Source organism: Xyrauchen texanus, chromosome 2 (assembly GCF_025860055.1).
Source record: "Xyrauchen texanus isolate HMW12.3.18 chromosome 2, RBS_HiC_50CHRs, whole genome shotgun sequence".
Lineage (NCBI taxonomy): Eukaryota > Metazoa > Chordata > Actinopteri > Cypriniformes > Catostomidae > Xyrauchen > Xyrauchen texanus.
The window spans coordinates 26,390,094-26,410,886 of record NC_068277.1 but is presented as its reverse complement, the minus strand read 5'-3'; the positions used below and the strand labels follow the sequence as shown (position 1 = coordinate 26,410,886).

General features: G+C 35.6%; 2 protein-coding genes across 5 annotated transcripts in view; one reads left to right on the top strand and one right to left on the bottom strand.

Annotated features, from left to right (window-relative positions):
* The first annotated feature begins 995 nt into the window (after positions 1–995).
* Positions 996–6,549, top strand: ric3a (RIC3 acetylcholine receptor chaperone a). Its single transcript, XM_052145690.1, has 6 exons — positions 996–1,166; positions 2,362–2,570; positions 3,214–3,292; positions 4,071–4,158; positions 5,512–5,657; positions 5,741–6,549. Exons 1-6 carry the CDS (start codon positions 1,049–1,051, stop codon positions 6,547–6,549), a joined length of 1,449 nt encoding a protein of 482 aa, XP_052001650.1. The 5' UTR covers positions 996–1,048.
* A 4,086-nt stretch (positions 6,550–10,635) lies between these two features.
* tub (TUB bipartite transcription factor) overlaps positions 10,636–20,793 on the bottom strand; it is a 102,851-nt gene continuing 92,693 nt past the window's right edge. For 3 of the 4 annotated variants that reach the window (XM_052145631.1, XM_052145660.1, XM_052145652.1), the window contains 6 exons: positions 18,187–18,378; positions 14,934–15,046; positions 13,466–13,580; positions 13,063–13,161; positions 12,238–12,409; positions 10,636–11,517 (listed from right to left, as the gene is read on the bottom strand). In XM_052145631.1, the coding sequence (XP_052001591.1) occupies positions 11,384–11,517; positions 12,238–12,409; positions 13,063–13,161; positions 13,466–13,580; positions 14,934–15,046; positions 18,187–18,378 (825 nt within the window). In that variant the 3' untranslated portion in view covers positions 10,636–11,383. The remainder of the gene's footprint in view (positions 11,518–12,237; positions 12,410–13,062; positions 13,162–13,465; positions 13,581–14,933; positions 15,047–18,186; positions 18,379–20,793) is intronic. The other variant, XM_052145641.1, reaches the window with a different exon arrangement.

Here is a 20,793-nt window from a genome sequence, read left to right as displayed (position 1 = left end):
TATTTAGGCTCGTCTGTCCTTTTCTTTAAAATAGCAAAAATCGAGGTCACAATGAGGCACTTACAAGCCCAATTTTAAGGGGGGTTTAAAAATATGAAGATTATCATTTTATAAAAGCACTTATATAAAATGTTCTCTTAAAACTCGTGTTATTTTAGTAAAGTTGCTTAAATCATATTTTTTACAGTAATTTCAGGGTTTTATGGGTTGTTGACAGTACATCGTCATGGCAACGAAGTTGTAAAATTGGCTATAACTTAATACAGAAAATGTTAAGCGATTTTATCACACTAAAATCATGTTAACACGCTTATTGTTTACATTTTGTGGCTATACTTTTGAAATAGAGAGTATTTTAACGTTTACAGGTTGGCCCAATTGTAAGTGCCTTACTCCAACACAGATTTTTTTTTAAGAAAAAAGAGAAACCAATTCAAGTCAAAATAATTATTTGTGGTAATCAATATTGCTGTCGGTTGAGTTTAACTTGTATTGAACCCGGAATATTCCTTTAATGCTATACTTTTGACATTTGCAATATAAATGTAGTACAAATCGGTTTTCATACATTCTTTTTTCCACAAGGACAAACGGATTATTGACAAATGATACAAAAAGTGCATTACATGAATCCAAAGATTCTCTTATTCGCCCGGTGTGTTAAATCGAGCGTTTAATAACGGCAGCACTGCCATCTACTGGACAAATAGGTAAGCAACAACAACAACAACAACAACACGAACACCACCTATTAAAATAATAATAATAGTAAGGCAGTTTTCTATAAGTTTTGAATATTTGTATTAGGCTATGTGTAGTAATGTGAGGGCTACGAGAAAACAACAGTAACCACGTTAAAAGTCGTATTAAAAAGGCTGATAACGGGCACGGTGTGATTCGTGATTTTATGTCAGGGTAAAATTAATCTCCTTTCCCGGATGACGGTTTAATGTTTTCAGTCATTTCCGTTCGTGCGAATCAACAGGAAAGTTCGTATAAGTGATGCTGATGCTTTTCAGCATTTAGGCATCTTTTCACTCGCAGCACTATGGCAATTTCAACATGTCAGAAGATCACCTTCATCTCTTGCAGCGTCCTGTGTATGTCTTTATTCTTACCCAAAATGTTTTTATCCAGAGGGAAGAAAGAAATTGTGCACTCGAAGGGTAAGAGCAGTGAAATGTGTAATCCCTCATCCCTGATTTACTGTTCGCATAGTGTCAGCGCTGGATTTGACCATCCCTGTGATCTCTTTCCCCAGGTCCCATATTAACCTCATGTTTCTAAAGTGTGTGTGCCTTCATAATGTGAGGATCACTTTTCTTTGTCCTTTTCACAATATACTTTCCCATTTTCTTTCGTTTTTTCCCGATGATCTTTCATCCCTTTACCATGAAAACCTCTGTCAAAAGACCTTAGTCACTACAGTTATTGTTACTGCTACAAAAGCATATGGGGTCTCATTGAAATAAGGAGCTTTCACAATCTTTGTTATATTTCTGTCTAAGTTGATGACAGTTGTTACTATGGTTATCTTAATTGATTTTTGTAGGGTAAAATATTGATTACTGTGTATGTTTATAGACAATAATACATTTTTAAACAGCTTCTCGGAAAATTGTTTGTGTGTTTTAAAGTAACCTGTAAAACTTGAATATATATACTGTAGCTTGCCCGCTAAAATATGTCTAGCAAAAAGCTTGTTGTTTGTGTTTTAACTATAATATATTATAATGTATGTATATAGTACTGTGCAAAATCTTAGGCAGATGAGATGTTTCACAAAAGTATTTGTCTTAAGATGTTTATTTATATCTGCTATTTAGTGTGACAATACAAAATATAAATGCTAGACTCCCAAACATTACTTTTGCAAATAGAAAAGATTAGAAGAACAGGAAGCCCTACAACAGATGTCATGTCCCCCACAAAGCCCCCCACTGAACATCGAGTCAGTCTGGAATTACATGAAGAGACAGAAGCAATTTTATTTTTATTTATTTATATTGAAACATCCTAAATAGATAGAAGAACTGTTGCTACTTCTCCAAGAAGATTGGAATATCCTATCTGCCAACAACCAAGAAAAACTGTGTCCAAGAGTACCTAGGAGAATTGGTGCTGTTTTTAAGGCAAAGGTGGTCACACCGAATATTGATTTAGCTTTTTTATGTTTACTGGACCTTGTATGACATTGTGATAAATGAAAACAATTAATGTAATTCGTTTTGAAGACATCCTCACTATGCAACATTTTTCAGAAGTGCCTAAAACTTTTGCACAGTACTGTGTATTATATATATATATATATATATATATATATATATATATATATATATTATTGATCTATTTATTTTGAAGTTGGGCCAGGGCATTTTCCTCCCTTGCGAAACAGCCATTCATTCCCTGGAGATCAAGATAACTGGGACACAGAGTCTCATTACATCAAGCATTACAACCCAGAGGCCATCGCCAGAGCCAAGGGTGCTGGCAAGCCAAACCTTCTGGGTCAGGTGATCCCTGTCTATGGTTTTGGGATCTTACTTTATATAATCTACCTGTTCTTTAAGGTGAGCCATACCAGAAGCACTTTTGAAATCAGTTATTTTCAGCAGTACTCCTGGAACAATACTGACACAACAGAAGAGATCTGATTGATGTGTAAAAAAAAAAAGTAATATTATGTAGTAATAATGTACTCAGTAATATTTTCCTCTTTTACCCTTAAAGAATTGAATAAGAGTACTTTTGAATAATGTTAAAAGTCCAATATACTCTCATGTGATACTAACAAAAGCTGTTTTATTTTTCATGGAGTGGGCCACCGTGTTAAGATCACATGATAAGCCAAAAACTCACTTTATATCAGTAAACCCCCTGTTATTGGACACTGTCTTGTGTAATAAATTAACCATGGCTGATTGCAAATAGTGCATTCCTACAATTGCATCAGCAACTGAAAACTGTTGCCTTGGCATGAAGTGTCAGTATTAGTCCAAGATGACTGCCATATCAGCCAGTGCAACATAAACAAACAAAAAAATACTAATTGCATCTTTAGCATGTACTTCTGCTTTAATAAATGTGTAACAAAAATTATCTGTTTATTGTTGTCTTAGGTTTGAATATAGTTACAATTATTAGCCTGCACTTAGTGGGCAATCATTCAATTCATCAATTGCAATCATTTTCTTTTTTTTTGCCTTTTAACAGCTGACATCTAAGGACAAACCTCCCCGACAAGTGTGCAGATTTCCTATACTGCAGCCAGAATGCACATTTGAAGAGATGCGTAAGTTTCACATTTACATTAATAATCCTTGTTGGAAAACATAATCTACCTTGTCATAATGCTAGATCAATTTAATAGCACCACATTGACAAGTTAAGACTCTATTTTCATAATATTTCTGTTTCTTTCTTGTGGTGTGTGCTTTCAGCATATCAGTAGCTAAACCACATGCAGTTCCAGATAAGGTAGATTAAGATCCTGTCCAAGACCTGGGAAGCTTTGTTCTCTGCTTTTGTTAGACCCAGATTAGCAATCAGAAGTAATGTTGTATAAGCCTAGCAGCGCCTAATAGCAATTAACTGCATGTCTTTTGGATCAGTACTAAGAGGTTTAGCTCTATACATCAAATGGATACCAAAGGGTGTAGGGGGCAAGTGTGAAAGAGCAATCAGTACTGCACTCATTCCCTGTACACTCTGTGTATCTAATGCACAAATTAGTTTTACAAATCTTGGGGTGAGGGCTATATCTAAATATTCAACTGCATTTGTTACACAAAAAAGAGCTTTGTATATGGAACAAGCGTTAAATGATCACATGAGAAGGCATGACCAATAACATCCTGAACTTGGAGCTTTCATTGGAAGTTTAAGACACCAGGTTCACAAATTCATAGAAAGATTTTGCTTTTAAAAATCTGGGCTTATTTGTCGTTCTATTGCTGACTGTTTCGGGCCCTTGACACAATGACTGCAGCATGTGGGACACATGTGTTTGAGTGAATCAATATACTGTATCTAAAAGGAATTTAACCCCCTTTCTAATGTCTTTCTGGCAGCTACTTGTCAGCTGGTCCAGCTGCATGCCAAAATGAGTGAAAAAGTGAGAGAAAAGAGGATATCAAAAGTTGTCCACTCATCTGCCAGGTAAACAGTTCAGATGTCTCTCCTTACACTGTTCCTCACCTCTGATCAAATAAACTGAGAACTGATGTAACACTTGTGCCTCTGACACAAATCCATATTTGATTTAATAAATGGGCCCAATTTCAGCCTTACTTGTGAACTTTCCATCTCTGAAGTGTTCAAAAATGTAATATTTCCTGCACATTATAATTAAAATACATGTAAATCTTTATTCTAATAAAGATTGGTAATTAAACTTTTATTGTGTCTACGCTCAAATAACTTTTCTGTTCTCCTCATGTTTGCAGTGTGTAATTAGTTGCTATTTGACCCTGCACAACTCCATGGGTGGTTTGCTTTAATCTCAAAGTTCATCCAAAATTAAAATTAATTATTTTTGGATGAACTTAGTGTCAATGTTTACTCAACCTCATGTTGTTTCAAACCTGCGTGACTTTCTTTCTTACGTGGAACACAAAAGGAAATGTTAGGCAGAATGTTTGAAAGTAACTATGCATCTTTTTTCAATACAATAAAACTTAATGGTTACATTGACCCCATTTACACCTGGTATAAAGATGCGTTTCGGGTGATCCGATCACAAGTCAATGAACTGCTGCACTAAAACAAGAGTTTAAATTTGCTGTTTACGAGCGGCTCTAAAAGGAAATAACCATCCAGTCTTCTTCAATGTGTCTGATATCAACATGCAGCGAGACAGATGAGAAGCACAAAAATCTGAAGCTCGGGTTAATTCAGGACATCCATTAAATTAACTGATGATTCAGCTCAAAATGTGGCGTTTGGGCTTAGATTAAATTTCAACTGCATCTGGGAGAAACAGTGCACCGTTTTTTTTAAACTTTTCTGACTTTTTTCACTTTTAATATCATACAGTAACACACTGACATAGTTATTGATTTATGTCAATTAAGTACATTTAGGGACCCTCCCCTTCAGATCTGAAAACAAGTGGTCACAGGAGACGCTTTTAGTAACCAGGTGTAAACGGTGATGTATCTCACTTGACCACATGTGATCAGATCACCCCAAAAGCATCTTAAAACCAGGTGTAAATGAGGTCTGTCAGTCCCTAACATCGCCTTTTGTGTTCCACTGAAGAATGAAAGTCATTTGGGGTAGGAACGACATGAGGGTGAGAAAATGATGACAGAATATTATTTCTGAGTGAACCATTCCTTTAAGTTCTACTGGTTTCACCTTCGTGGTATTGGTTTACTTTAATTTGTTTTGCAGCTCTATGATTTATATTGGAACTTAACACACATTGTACAGTAGGATGTGTTTTAGTTGTGATGTGTTTGTAGTTCTGATTGTCTTTGACTCACCAACTGTTCTGTTTCCTGGCTTCAGGTCACGCAGGGAGACAAGGAGGCGAGAGGAGAGAAAGTTGAAACAGTTGAGGGAGATCACCCACATTATGCGGGAAAGACAACTGCGAGAGGGAGCAACCCCAGAAGAGGAGGCTGAGGAGGCCCCCTATACTGCAGACTGGGAAGGTATACCTCAGGGTTTTGTAAAAGGCCCATTGCTGTTTCGGTTGCCCAGGGTCCATGTCTAATCATATTCATTACCTCCAAAGGCTATCCAGAGGAGACCTACCCAGAGTATGATATGCCCTGCCGCAGACGCAGGTTTCCTAGCGTTATCCTAGAGGAGCCAGATCAAGTTATATTCACAGCTGAGGAGCTAGCTGAGAGAATGGAGAAAGAAGAGGGAGAAGATGAGAATGAGTCAGTTGACAATGACTTGTGTACTAATGAGAATGTGATGAAAGATGAACAAGAAGATGAAGAGGAAGAAGAAAATGACGAGGAAGAGGAAGATGAGGAGGAAGAGATTGGAGAGGACCAGCCCTGTCTTCCTAAATGTATTGATGAGGACGATGAGAGACTTAAGTTCATAGGTGAAAGGGAAGAGGAACAAAATGCAAGCAAGAGAAGACGGCAAATCACCTTCAGCGATCACAGACATGTCTACCATTATCCAAAGGGTGGTGTTGTTGGCTGCAAGTTTGAGGAAGAGGATGAGGAAGAGCATGAAGAAGGAGAAGAAGTAGAAGAGGAGGAGGAGGAGGTGGAGGAGGAAGGGAAAGAAGAGGAAGAAAATGGTGATGACGAAGACTGCGAAGAGGAAGATGGGGAGGAAGATCAGTGGAATGAAGAAGGGCAGAGTGATAAAGAGGAGAAAGAGGAGGATCCACTGATGGAGGCTGAGAGTCTGGGATTTAATGATGATGTCGAATGTGATCCTGAAGAGCAGGAAGTAGACCTCATTGACTTCCTTCAAACATACCAACCTGAAGTAACTGACATCTCCAGTCAGTCACAGTCACCCGAAGCTCAGGCCTCTGGGACACTTAGAATGCGTCACAAGAAGCAAAAAGTGTAGAAGTGACCTACCTGGTAAAACATATCAAAGAAATTCAGTTTGATTAGCCTTTATTTCTTCCTGTAGAACACTACCTCTGTATCAATGTACTTTACTGTGAATCTTTGTGCTTATTTTGCTCATGGAGACAAGTTCTCTGTTACTTCATTATTCATTATACAAAAAGTATTCTTGCTTTTCTGATTAACAGATTTCACTGATCTGTCTTTAAGAACAGTTCCAAGGTTGATGATATTTCTTGTAATGTTTATTTGTTTGTATCATTCTGCTTATATGTTAAGATATCCTTATTTTTCGGTGTGCAACATTAGGTCTCATTTACAAATAATTGTGAATAAGTTCTGTGCTAATGCAGACAGAAAATGTTCTCACACAAAATTTCAGCTGGATTCACCACACATACATTTGATCTTACCCTCATTCTATTGTTAATGCATCCAGATTTTTTTTCTCTAAACAAGGGAGTTTATGCCCACCATTTGTAATATGCATAAAACATAAACAAACAATCTCAAAAGGCATTCATCTAAGTGCTTTCTGAGAGCACATGCAGCAAGAAAGCAAATTGTGGCATTTTCAAAACTATTTGAAACATTAAGCACCTTTTTATAAGTTGTCTAGAAGGGAAACCGCCTGGCTGGGAAAAGTCTTGCAAGAGTCATATGCAAGATTTATACACTGTTTATTGTGTTAAATCCTACACCTACCTCATAATCTTACCCTAACCTTAATGTTAGTAGCAGCAAATGGAACTCTCGCAAGACTTTCCCAGCCCGGCAGTTCCCTTCTAGACACAATCCTTTTTATAGATCAAGGCTACACGTGATCAGCTACATTTGTATGCGGAACCTATTCTGAATCAAGCTACTGAATGGTTACTTAGTAACCTTTAAAAAACATTTTGGCTTAACATATTCTTTGGGGGCCTCAGTGGTTCTGTGAATTTTGCATACATGGTTTTATTGCAAATTTAGAATAATTGAAGTAGGAACTTATTTTAAAAAATCCTGATTTCTGCATGAAAACATTTGCATAGGTTTGACACACAAATATTGATACTTGCGAATGCACAGTAAGTAAATGAGATCCAGTGTTACTAAACTATTTTAATTGGCAAAGCAAAAATAAACAAAATAGTTGGCCATTTTGAGTCTAACATTTTATTTATTCTATATTAACCTCTTCTTTATAGAACTATAAATATAAAAACAATATCACACTCACAATTTATTATATTACTGAATATAAGCATGGCTGTGATTATCTTTCGCTTTGTGCATACGGCTGAATCACAATCCTCATATTCAGTACAACATTCTTGCTTGATGTGATAATTAGCTAAAACATGTTAGATTATCCGATGACCTGTAAAACATCAGGCACTTAAAGGTTTATAACACCTTTTGCCTATAAAAGTTTAGTGAACAGAAATGATTGTGTACGGACTTTCATTTGACTATTTACAGTAGTTTTAAAGTATTGTAAATTGACACACTCAGTCCTAAATATCTGAGATATAAAAGTTCACTGAAGTATAGATTTATTGTTTTTATGTACTGTATACAAACACTGTATATTGACCAATGTAAACATTTTACAAAATGTGACATAACAGTTATACATTATCACTTAACAGAGTGGTGAGATTCTTTTTTCGTTCCTTTTTTTTTTTTCAAAAAAGATAAAAATAGAAGAAAACATTAGTTTTCAGTGTTTTTACCAGAGCAAACCCAAAATTGTTAGAGCATTACATTGACAAAGAGTAAAAAAGCTTGATTGGTTTCATGAACCATTTAAACAAATAACTTACAAGTAAACATCACAGATTTATTGTTATATGCCTAAACATTCTATATATATATATATATATATATATATATATATATATATATATATATATATATATATATATATATATATATATATATATGTGTGTGCTAAAAAAAAGGTATTAAAAATACTTTTCTGGTGAAGAGATATATTTTAAATTATGTCTGAAGCTATAATATTAATATGATCAAAGTGAATAGTAAACAAATAGAAAGGAGATTATGTTTTTGACAGTTTTCTACTAGGTGTTAAAATATGAGTGAAAATTAAGGTCAGCCATTTACAGCACATGTCTTGTCTGTATCTTGTATTCTTAAATAAAGTAATAACTGAAATTTAGTAATCAAGTAATTTTCGTCACTAAACCAAATGAGACTGCAGGGGAACATTAATGTTATTCGTTATTAGATGATAACAAAAGATTTCGATTTTCAAGACCTTGACTTTCAACTAGAATGATAAATAATATCATAAAAATCAACTGAAACAAGGCATGCTTTTGGATAATTGAGCAGAGCTAAATCATTGAGGCCATATTAACGAATTATAGATGAAAATTAACTTCTAAAATTCTCTAAGAACAATTTGGCTTAAGGTAAGGTACAATATCACACAGTTGGATTTGTCAATCAATTGCCACACTGATGAAACACCACTTACTTCCTTGATTCACTTATCAACATTGTTTAGCAAAGATGTGTACATTTACAAACTAGTAAAATTAGGGGGAAAATATGCTGAATTGAGTCTTTGACACTTTGTTCCTTCCACAACTTCACGCTTGTCAATTTTGCACTACGGCAATATTATACGCATGCGGTAGGACATTTGATGGATGGCTTGTAAACAAACTGCATATGTCACTGTCTCAATTTGTAAACAAGAATCCAAATAGTTCTTTTTCTGTTCTTAAAAAATCAGCTTTTCCACAAGCAGGCAACTGAACCATATTCATTCTGGAAAGCTACAGCCCAGTATACTGTAAATACACAGGTTGTTCTCAAGAAAAAAGACAGAAGCTCAGGTTGTTTCATGATAAATAAACACTAGCTGGAGAAAACAATGTTGCATCCCACCAACCTCAAGTATCACAAGTGTCTTGTCCAAAGGCACAATATTTACAGCTTTCCACAATTAAACTCTTTATAAAGTGCTCCATTCAGTACATTCCCCTACAATGTAGAGGGTCAGAATAACTGAGATGATAATGTACTCAACCTGATATTGACCCTCACATAAAATAACATACAATACACTTTTGCCACCATTTAGGTCTTTGGGCACTTTTACACTAGAGCTATTGGTGTGCATGTAAAACCAGTAAACCATTCATTTTGGTCATTCTACTGGTGACAGCACTAAGGTCCACATAAAATGGTATCTGGGTTTCACGTTTCAAGTACAGTTCACCACTGATGTGAAACTAATGCAGTCTGGTTATGAACCCCTATTGATTACATATATTTTGTAAAACTATCACACATTCATCATTTGAATTTAATGAGTCTGCACTCGAGTGTGAAAGTGACCTTGTCAAAAATTGTGCTTGAAGCACAGAAAATTATGGTCAAAGTGGTAAGACAAAAGCAGAAGATGATATGTAAATCTATATAAATACATAAATAATAAATATGACTTCATACACTGGCAAAGAATTATGGAGCCCTCATAAAGCATGTATTACTGATACATTACATATTTAAGTGTTTTATGACAGAGGTGACTTATGTCAAACTGAAGCCATGTCACATATGACAGTGACATTCAAAATCACTTTACAAAAGTCAGTTTGTTAAAGGGATATTTTACCCAAAAATTTAAATTCTATCAACATTCACACTCATGCCATCCCAGATGTGTATGACTTTCTTCTTTCTGCTGAACACAAACGTAGATTTTTAAAAGAATATCTCCGCTCTGTAGGTCCATACAATGCAAGTGAATGGTGACCAAAATTTTGAAGGTCCAAAAAGACATACGACTCCAGTGGTTAAATCCATATCTTCAGAAGCGATATGATAGGTGTGGTTGAGAAATAGATCAATATTTAGGTCCTTTTACACTATCAATCTCCATTTTCACTTTCACATTCTTCTTCTGTTTTTGGTGATTCACATTCTTCGTGCATATCGTCACCTACTGGGGGCAGGGAGGAGAATTTATAGAAATAAAGGACTTAAATATTGATCTGTTTCTCACCCACACCTATCATATCACTTCTGGAGATATAGATTTAACCACTGGATTTGTATGGATTACTTTTATGCTGCCTTTATATGCTTTTTGGAGCTTCAAAATTTGGTACCCATTCACTTTTATTTTGAGAACCTACAGAGCTGAAATATTCTTCTAAATATCTCTGTTTGTGTTCTGCAGAATAAAGTGATACACATCTGGGATGGCATGAGGCTGAGTAAATGATGAGAGAATTTCCTTTTTTGGGTTAACTATCTCTTTAAGTAAACCAATTTTTCAAACTGTTATAAATCACAGCTACATGTTACATTTCTTGTGAAAAATCATAGTTAAAGTGTTAGTGAACATTAAGCTTTATTCTTGTAGAATTATGACCATGGCAACATTCCGTTTTTCTTGTAATCTAAGGAACAGAAATACGACTAAATGATTCTCCATTTAATATGAACTAAATGTTAGTTTTGCATTGCAAAACACAATAATGCCTGTCAAGTAAAGAAAGAAAAAGGAGATAAGACTTTGACAGCCAATACAAATGAATGTATCACCTTATGATGTTCTCTCCCCCATTTAAACAGATAAAAGGAGAAACGGTGGTTTAGTCTTTGTGCTTTGACACTGTCACTGGGACACTGTCATGTCCTTTAAAAAAAAAAAAAAAAAAGGCCATACATGTTCATGCCTCCAAAGGTGGATGTTGAGAGAGGGACTCTGCTGCTGTGGAGTTTACCTCGCATCACTTACTCAGTGTTTCTGATTGTAAAGCAGACTGGCTGGGTCTTTTTGTGGTTGTGGCTGGCAGAGAAACTTACTCACAAGCCAGCTTGCTGTCAAAGCTGGACAGAGCAATAGCAAATGCCTGCAGGGCACACATGGGGTAGTTGTAGTCCATAGTGAAGACATCCTCTGCTACACGACCAAACTGCATCACTATGTAGTCTGCTGTGTATAAACGGGTGAAAAGGTACAGTAAAATTAAATGTTTTCTATGGTGTTTCCGTCTAAAATCCATCTCTGGAATATATTTGCTCCACATACACTATATGCTGCAGTATATCTAGCACAGACAGTATAGTACACAGTAACTTAACACCTGTGATTTTACCACTAGATTGATAAATTGACACTTTAATGAAAAGTGTTTTTCTTTTTTTCAATTATATTTTAGAAAAATATAAAATTCTTTCCAGCAGAGATTAATACTGACATATACTGAGATAAAATAACTGTGACATCACAACCACCATATCAAATCTGAAAATTGTTACTTGTAGGCATCTTAGCACTTAAAGATGATGTATGTAATATTTTTGATATTACAATTCTCTTTTGTAATCCATCTTAAAATGCAGAGTAAACTATTAGTATGCCATTTGTAGGTTGATTTCACCTATTGTATTTGCACTATCAAAACATTCCTCTGTTTGTTTGGGTTGCCCATCTAGCCCGACATGGCAACATTGGCCCAGCTAATGGTTTGGGGTGGAACTATATCTGTATGTACAACCAATGAATGGTGTGGGGAGTATTTTTGGTATCTGTTTGAACAGTCAATATTTTTGAAATTCCATTTAGTGATGCTAGTGGCACAGAAATTACACACTTCAGCTTTAACCCAAAGGGCCTAGATGCAAACCACTGCAAAATTATATTTTAACTCACGGTCATTGTCATGAATGATCTGAAAATTTTTGACGGATGCTTGGGTGACCCTGCCATGGAAGTTGAGAACATACGATTGAGTGTCATCGTTCCACACAGGCGTCTTGTTGTGGAGCTCAATCACATTCTCAGTACTTTTGTTCTGCCATCGAGCCAGCAAAGACTCATGGTCCTGCAAAGTAAAAGACAGATGTTGAGGGAGGGATTAGCTTTCCATCAAAGCATGTAGCCTTGTTGCTAACACTAACATTTATAGCCTATACAGGCCAAGGGTTACTGGTTTACTCAGGCTTAACTTATATATGGGTCAGCATCAAACTGGTATAACTGATACTTAACATTATTGTCTTTCTGGCTCATATACAGTACTAACCCTTATAACGACCAGGAAGATACAAATAACAAATTAATTTATTGCTATTGTCCACCACATTAGGATTAAAATAATATAATTTCATGTTTCTCTTCAAAACATTACCTTTATTTTCACATTTGTGTAACTACCATGAAAACGACATCTAAGAGCAATAAAATCTAAGAACATTTACCTCAAATGTCAGCAGGCTTCTCAAGGATTGCTGCCAGGTTATTTTCAGATAGATTCTGGGTTGATGCCAGAGTTTTTACACAAAGTCTCTTGACCCGAGTATTTGCAAGACCCCTTTACAATATTTTCTCAGAAATCTGGCACACTTACTCACGGTCTCTCAAAATGGTATCTTCCAGGATTTAAGACCACTAAAGGGTTAATAAACACACAGTCCACTTACACAGGCCTACATGCTAACAGCCCACATGCAATTTTCTAAAAAGCCATGCACTCACATTTCGAGGCCTGATGGAGACCCTTTCATGGTCCATGTTCATTCCAGGAATAATGACACTCATCTTTCTAGGTCCCTTAAAGCCTAAAACATTAGTTTCCTGTGGAACAGAAGATGAACAAACATAATCATTGAAATCTGAATTGGCCATTTACCACTATGATTGCATATACATACAGACTCTTTTAATGGATGACAAATTCTTAGAAATCCTTTATCTATAGATATGAGCTTTCTTCCTGTTTTCCCTCCATCAGAGGTATTGCTGTCCCAGTAATAACCACAAGAGGTCAGGCTTGGTTCATGGTCTGATTGTGCCCTCACTGACTGATAGATTTAGTGCCCTTAGGGCTGGGCGCTGGCTCTGTGCTGGCCACTGATTAAGACCATTCTCATAAACTTACATAGCAGATAGCTGCAAGCTCCTGCCGTAGGTTGCCAGCTTCTAGACTGGAGGTGGTTTTAACTGGGTTCACACCACTGTCGTATACTGTAAACTTAGTGCCCATAAGGTTTGATCTGCGGGGATAAAAGAAGGAATTCTTACAATGGTGATTTTTTTAAAAGACCTTTTTAGAGCCTATCCCAGTCACAAAACATTGAACCCCAAATCTCACACAGACGTACAAGAACTTGCCTGAGCCACATAAATAATTAAATAACTAAATAAATATTATATTATATTAAATAAATTAAGTGTATTTATTTATAAAATTGTTTGCATTGTGATGTAATCTCTTTGAAAATGAAGCAAATTTCCCTCAAAATTCTCATTACTTTTATAAAGCTACATTTTTATTTTTATTTTTTCTGTAAAATTCAAACCCACTCAGTGTCTTTACTATTTAAATGGTAAAGTATTCATACATAACTGTACTTGTTGTACTGCTTGATTTTAATAAAAGAAAATATGATGATTTTTATTTAAAAAATATACTATAATAAATAACAAAATCTCTAATCAAATGTCTGGATGCAGTACAATAATAATGGAGGGGTGAAAACAACATTGAATGTGTCAGTTCACATCTGAATGATGTGAAATGTCATTCAACTTTCAGTAAACTTTATTCAATTTGAGTTTCAATATGATTCAATATTATTTTAATAATAATGTATAATTTACAATTACTCAAACAAACAGAGGAATGTTTTGATAGTGCAAATACAATAGGTGAAATCAATCTACAAATGGCTTACTAATAGTTTACTCTGCATTTTAAGATGGATTACGAAAGAGAATTGTAACATCAAAAACATTACATACATCAGCTTTAAGTGCTAAGATGCCTACAAGTAACTCTAATGGCAGATTGGTTTTATATTTATTTGTTGCTTCAAATCACTATATAAAAAACTATATCTCAAATCTCAACATAACTCTATGAAGTCTTTTTTTTTTTTTTTTTTTTGTGGACATCGTGATTTTGATTCTACACTTTTGCTGACTCTATTGTTAAGATGTTATCTTTTCTCTGTAGTAACAGAATGAAGGCATGTATTCAGACACACCTACACATACCCTCACTCCATGTCTAAGGTGAATACTGTGTTTATTTGTACTACAGTTTCAGTATATATTTTCACATATGCTGTGGTTTAACCACACTCTGATGTCAACATACACGCAGGTGCTTACTCATTCAAATGAGGACACTCCAGTGCTCACACATTAGTAGTGAATCTAATTACTGTTTTAAATAGGCTCATGCAGTTGCGTGAGCAGCACATACGTGCATGCACAAACTCATTAAAGATCTCGTTTAAACGTTTTGAGAGAGACGCATGTCTCTTGCCTCGACAAGAACAGTATAGATTTAGGTTACACTACCTTAAGAATCACGACATGGTGAATCGTCTTTGAATATATACCTTAGCTTGCCAATGAAGCTCTCGCCACCTCGAGACAGGTCAGTAGGGTCGATGGAGATGAGGTAATTGGATGTTTTGCTCTTCTTTCTCTTCCTCCCAGCTAAAAGGAACACCTACAGAATAAAACAGAATTTACTTGGACATGCACGATTCTGACATCAAAAGAGATCCAGATCAGAGATTGGAGATCTTGCATAAAAAAACTTCCTGACAACAGAGGAACAATTTTCCACATTTTGTTTCAGAGATTTGTGTTTAGAGGACAGGCATAGTAAATATACATAACTATATATATATATATATATATATATATATATATATATATATATATATATATATATATATACACACTCACCTAAAGGATTATTAGGAACACCTGTTCAATTTCTCATTAATGCAATTATCTAATCAACCAATCACATGGCAGTTGCTTCAATGCATTTAGGGGTGTGGTCCTGGTCAAGACAATCTCCTGAACTCCAAACTGAATGTCAGAATGGGAAAGAAAGGTGATTTAAGCAATTTTGAGCGTGGCATGGTTGTTGGTGCCAGACGGGCCGGTCTGAGTATTTCACAATCTGCTCAGTTACTGGGATTTTCACGCACAACCATTTCTAGGGTTTACAAAGAATGGTGTGAAAAGGGAAAAACATCCAGTATGCGGCAGTCCTGTGGGCGAAAATGCCTTGTTGATGCTAGAGGTCAGAGGAGAATGGGCTGACTGATTCAAGCTGATAGAAGAGCAACTTTGACTGAAATAACCACTCGTTACAACCGAGGTATGCAGCAAAGCATTTGTGAAGCCACAACACGCACAACCTTGAGGCGGATGGGCTACAACAGCAGAAGACCCCACCGGGTACCACTCATCTCCACTACAAATAGGAAAAAGAGGCTACAATTTGCAAGAGCTCACCAAAATTGGACAGTTAAAGACTGGAAAAATGTTGCCTTGTCTGATGAGTCTCGATTTCTGTTGAGACATCCAGATGGTAGAGTCAGAATTTGGCGTAAACAGAATGAGAACATGGATCCATCATGCCTTGTTACCACTGTGCAGGCTGGTGGTGGTGGTGTAATGGTGTGGGGGATGTTTTCTTGGCACACTTTAGGCCCCTTAGTGCCAATTGGGCATCATTTAAATGCCACGGCCTACCTGAGCATTGTTTCTGACCATGTCCATCCCTTTATGGCCACCATGTACCCATCCTCTGATGGCTACTTCCAGCAGGATAATGCACCATGTCACAAAGCTCGAATCATTTCAAATTGGTTTCTTGAACATGACAATGAGTTCACTGTACTAAAATGGCCCCCATAGTCACCAGATCTCAACCCAATAGAGCATCTTTGGGATGTGGTGGAACAGGAGCTTCAGTGCCCTGGATGTGCATCCCACAAATCTCCATCAACTGCAAGATGCTATCCTATCAATATGGGCCAACATTTCTAAAGAATGCTTTCAGCACCTTGTTGAATCAATGCCACGTAGAATTAAGGCAGTTCTGAAGGCTGAAAGGGGTCAAACACAGTATTAGTATGGTGTTCCTAATAATCCTTTAGGTGAGTGTGTGTATATATATATATATATATATATATATATATATATATATATATATATATATATATATATATATACTGTATATATATATACACAGGGTTGGGAGGGTAACTTTCTATTTCTGCTTCAAACTTCTCTGTCTGCTCGTATGAATGTAACACATCATAAGAAAGTGTTTCACCACTGTTCAAATGCTCTTTGGATTGTATAATAGATATATATATATATATATATATATATATATATATATATATATATATATATATATATATATATATATTAGAGCTGTCAATTTAACGCGTTAATAACGTACTGATTAATTTAACAAAATATAACGTGTTATTTCATTTTAAATAATTAATTAAAAAGATTTACGCATTTAATCGTAATGCTTTCTTGAGAAATTCAAGCTTGTAATACCACCTGCTTACTCCAGAGGGTAAGCGAAATTTCAGCTGTTTGAGCAACGCACAGTTTATTACAGCGAACTAAACATTAACAACTCTTCAGCAGACACACACACAAACATGCGTTAAGTTCTTGCGTTCAAAACACTTGAAGGAGCGCAAATGCGAACTAAGGGATCTCAAGATGTGTTTAAAGATTGAGTATTAAACTATATTTAACTTGCCACAGTGACCTAAACATTTTATTTTTATGACGCAACACACCCTACCATGTCTGACGCAGGTGTAGATTGACGGGCTCTTAAACAAGCCCTCATAATAAATCTCCAGCTGATTAAAAAATCACTTATGAAATGGATATCTGTGAACTTTATGCCAATGATTGACTTTTGATCAATAATCTGATAGTAAACAATACATTGTATTCTAAAGCTGCTTTTTGTCTTATTAATGATTAACTCTTCTGCCACAAGAATGTAATGCATTTTAATTATCTGAATATTTTTTTATTTTATATATATATATTATTATAATTTTTTTATATTTAAAGATAACTATGTATAATTATTTCATCATTATATATTATTGTTATATGAGGGGCTTTCTCAGCAAATATTTGTATATGCGATTAATCGCGATTAATTAATTTGATTAAAAAGTGTAATCGGTTGACAGCTATAATATATATATATACACACACACTACCAGTCAAAAGTTTTGAAACACTCATTTTTTATTATATTTTTTCTTCTTCACATTTTAGAATAATAGTAAGTCATCAAAACTATGGAATAACATAAATTGAACAATGGGAATTATGTTGACTGACTAAATTATGAAATAAATAAAACATAATCCAAAATAAATAAAAACTGTGTTATATTTTAGCATCTTCAAAGTAGTCACCCTTTTGCCTAGATATATATATATATATATATATATATATATATATATATATATATATATATATATATATATATATATATATATTATTATTATTTTTTTTTTTATGTATTTTTTATTTATTTATTATTATTTTTTACTTATTGTATGGTTTGTTATTTAGTCATGATATTTTTTTTAATCAACTTTCATCAGATACAACAATATTATACATTCGGCCCCTTTCATCAAAATCAATCAGCAAATTCAGCAAATTGGAGAAATGTGAGCAGGGGTGTCACTGATTAGACCCTTGATTGCATGAGCGCAACAATTAGGAGTTCCAAAAAAGGCAAATCTCTTTAGAAAAACTGGGAATAATCAGTCTTTGGGTGTGTCTGACCTTCTTGCCATCCTCCCTCTCCATATGGAGGTAGTAGGTGGGGTACATGCCCCTGTCCATGCCCTTCTTATCCCGAGTGATCCTGCTCTTTACAGTCACCCCTTGGGGGGCAGGTCTTAGAGTAAACTCCTCCAGGTCATCCACATCGATGGATGGCTCGTTGGCCAAAGGGGTGGAAGCTGAGGTTGCCTCCTGTAACATTGATTAAGCAGATAGAGATTGATCCCATTCAATTTAAAATGTATATACTGAAAGAAACATACATCTGTACATACACTATAAATTCATGGCCATGGTCCATTTTTAGCTAAGGCCCAGGCCAAGTAATAATTAATGAAAATAAATACATAAGTCAATGAAATGTAAGCTGCTGGTATTAAAAGTAAAATGTTAAAGAGCAAGTTCTAGTCTAGTCTTCTAATCTTGATCAGTTTACCAAAATATCAAAGCTGCTTTCAGTAAATTTACAAATAACATGGGTGTTTTAGGACACAAGTAATATTTTAGGTTAAAATATGTTTACTGTCTATAGTGTAGATATAGTATATACACTCACTGAGCACTTTATTAGGAACTACTGTACACCTACGTATTCATGCGTTTATCTAATCAGCCAATCATGTAGCAGCAGTGCAATGTATAAAATCATACAGATACAGATCAGGAGCTTCAGTTAATGTTCACATCAATCATCAGAATAGTGAAAAAATTTGATCTCAGTGATTTCGATCGTGGCATGATTATTGGTGCCAGATGGGCTGGTTTCTGTAGTATTTCTGTCACTGCTGATCTCCTGGGATTTTCAAGCACAACAGTCTCTAGAGTTTAATCAGAATGGTGCAAAAACTAAAAACATCCAGTGAGCGGCAGTTCTTCAGACAAAAAACGGCATGTTGATGATAGAGGTCAATAGAGAATGGCTACATTAACTCTATTTTAATTGTGGTGAGCAGAATAGCATCACAGAATGCACATTAACCTTGAGGCGGATGGCTACAACAGCAGAAAACCACATCGGGATCCACTTCTGTCAGCCATGTACAGAAATCTGAGGCTGCAGTGGGCAAAACTGGCCAATTGAAGACAGGAAAAACTTAACCTGTTCTGGTGAATTTCGATTTCTGCTAAGGCACACAGATGGTAGGACCAGAATTTGGCACCAACAACGTGAATCCAACAGTCCAGACTGGTAGCGGTGGTGTAATGGTGTGGGGAATGTTTTCTTAGTATACTTTGAGCCCGTTAACACCAATCAATCAGCGCCACAGCCTATTTGATTATTGATGCTGACCATGTGCATCCCTTCATGACCACAATTTACCCATCTTCTAATGGCTACTTCCAGCATGATAATGCACAATGTTACAAAGCAAAAGTCATCTCAAACTGGTTTCATGAACATAACAATGAGTTCAGTGTTCTTCAGTGACCTTCCCAGTCACCAGATCTGAATCCAATAAAACACCTTTTGGATGTGGTAGAACAGGAGATTCACAGCATGAATGTGCAGCTGACATATCTGCGAAAATTGCGTGATGCAATCATCAACATGGACCAGAATCTCAAAGGAATGTTTCTAACAACTTGTTGAATCCATGCCATGAAGAACTGAGGCTGTTTTGAGAGCAAAGGGAGGCGCTTCCCAGTATTAGTGTAGTGTTCCTATTAAAATGCTCAGTGAGTATATCTATATGCTGTAACTAGTAGATTTGTTCAAGTCATTCCACAATGTTTAATCATATTTTAGCTTTATTGCAGTTCACTTTAATATAATCCTGCATTGTAAACAATACATTTTTTAAATGTATTCCATGTACAAATATTCCATGTAATCTCTCAGTTAATATGAGACCATAAATAATGTACACAAATTTTGTTTAAAATAGTTTTAGATAAAGTACAACAAGCTACACAGCAGGACACTCCTGTAACTGCCATATTCTCCCCATCTGACCTATTTGCTAAATATGTATGTATGCATGACACTCCACAAAAAGATCTATGAAAATTGTAAATTATAACTATAATAATTAAGAATATTTGTTTTCTACAGAACACTATACAAGAGAGAAAGATCACCAACGAGACATTGGCAAGAGCAGGGCTTCAAAAAGGCACAGTTTCGTCACCAAGTTATTTTAAGAAAGTAATCATTTCACTGTTGCCATAGGAAACAACAGGACCATGACCCTACATTTCCAGCATTGTGGGCTTTGTGCCTTGGTAGACACAAGAGAACACATCCTAGCAGAACAATACACTGTCAGCTTTTGTCAGTACTGAATATGTAACACATCTGGCCACTGAGAAATTCACATTTATAGTCTACTGCATAAAATGGCAGTTCATAGTCAAACTGATATTCGGGAAAACAACAAGCACATCATAGATATAGTGTGCAACATGTCAAATGTTGCACACAATTTCAGAAGAAGTAACATCTTTTTGTTCCTTGAACATTTCCTGCTAGTTGTCGAGACTGCATTCCAATCAGGAAAAATCAGCTCTGACAGAGAATGGTAAAGTCTTCGAAGGGCATAAGGATAATCCCTTCTGAATGGAATGCACTCTCATTTAAAACAACAGCGGGAGACACTTCCTTCATAA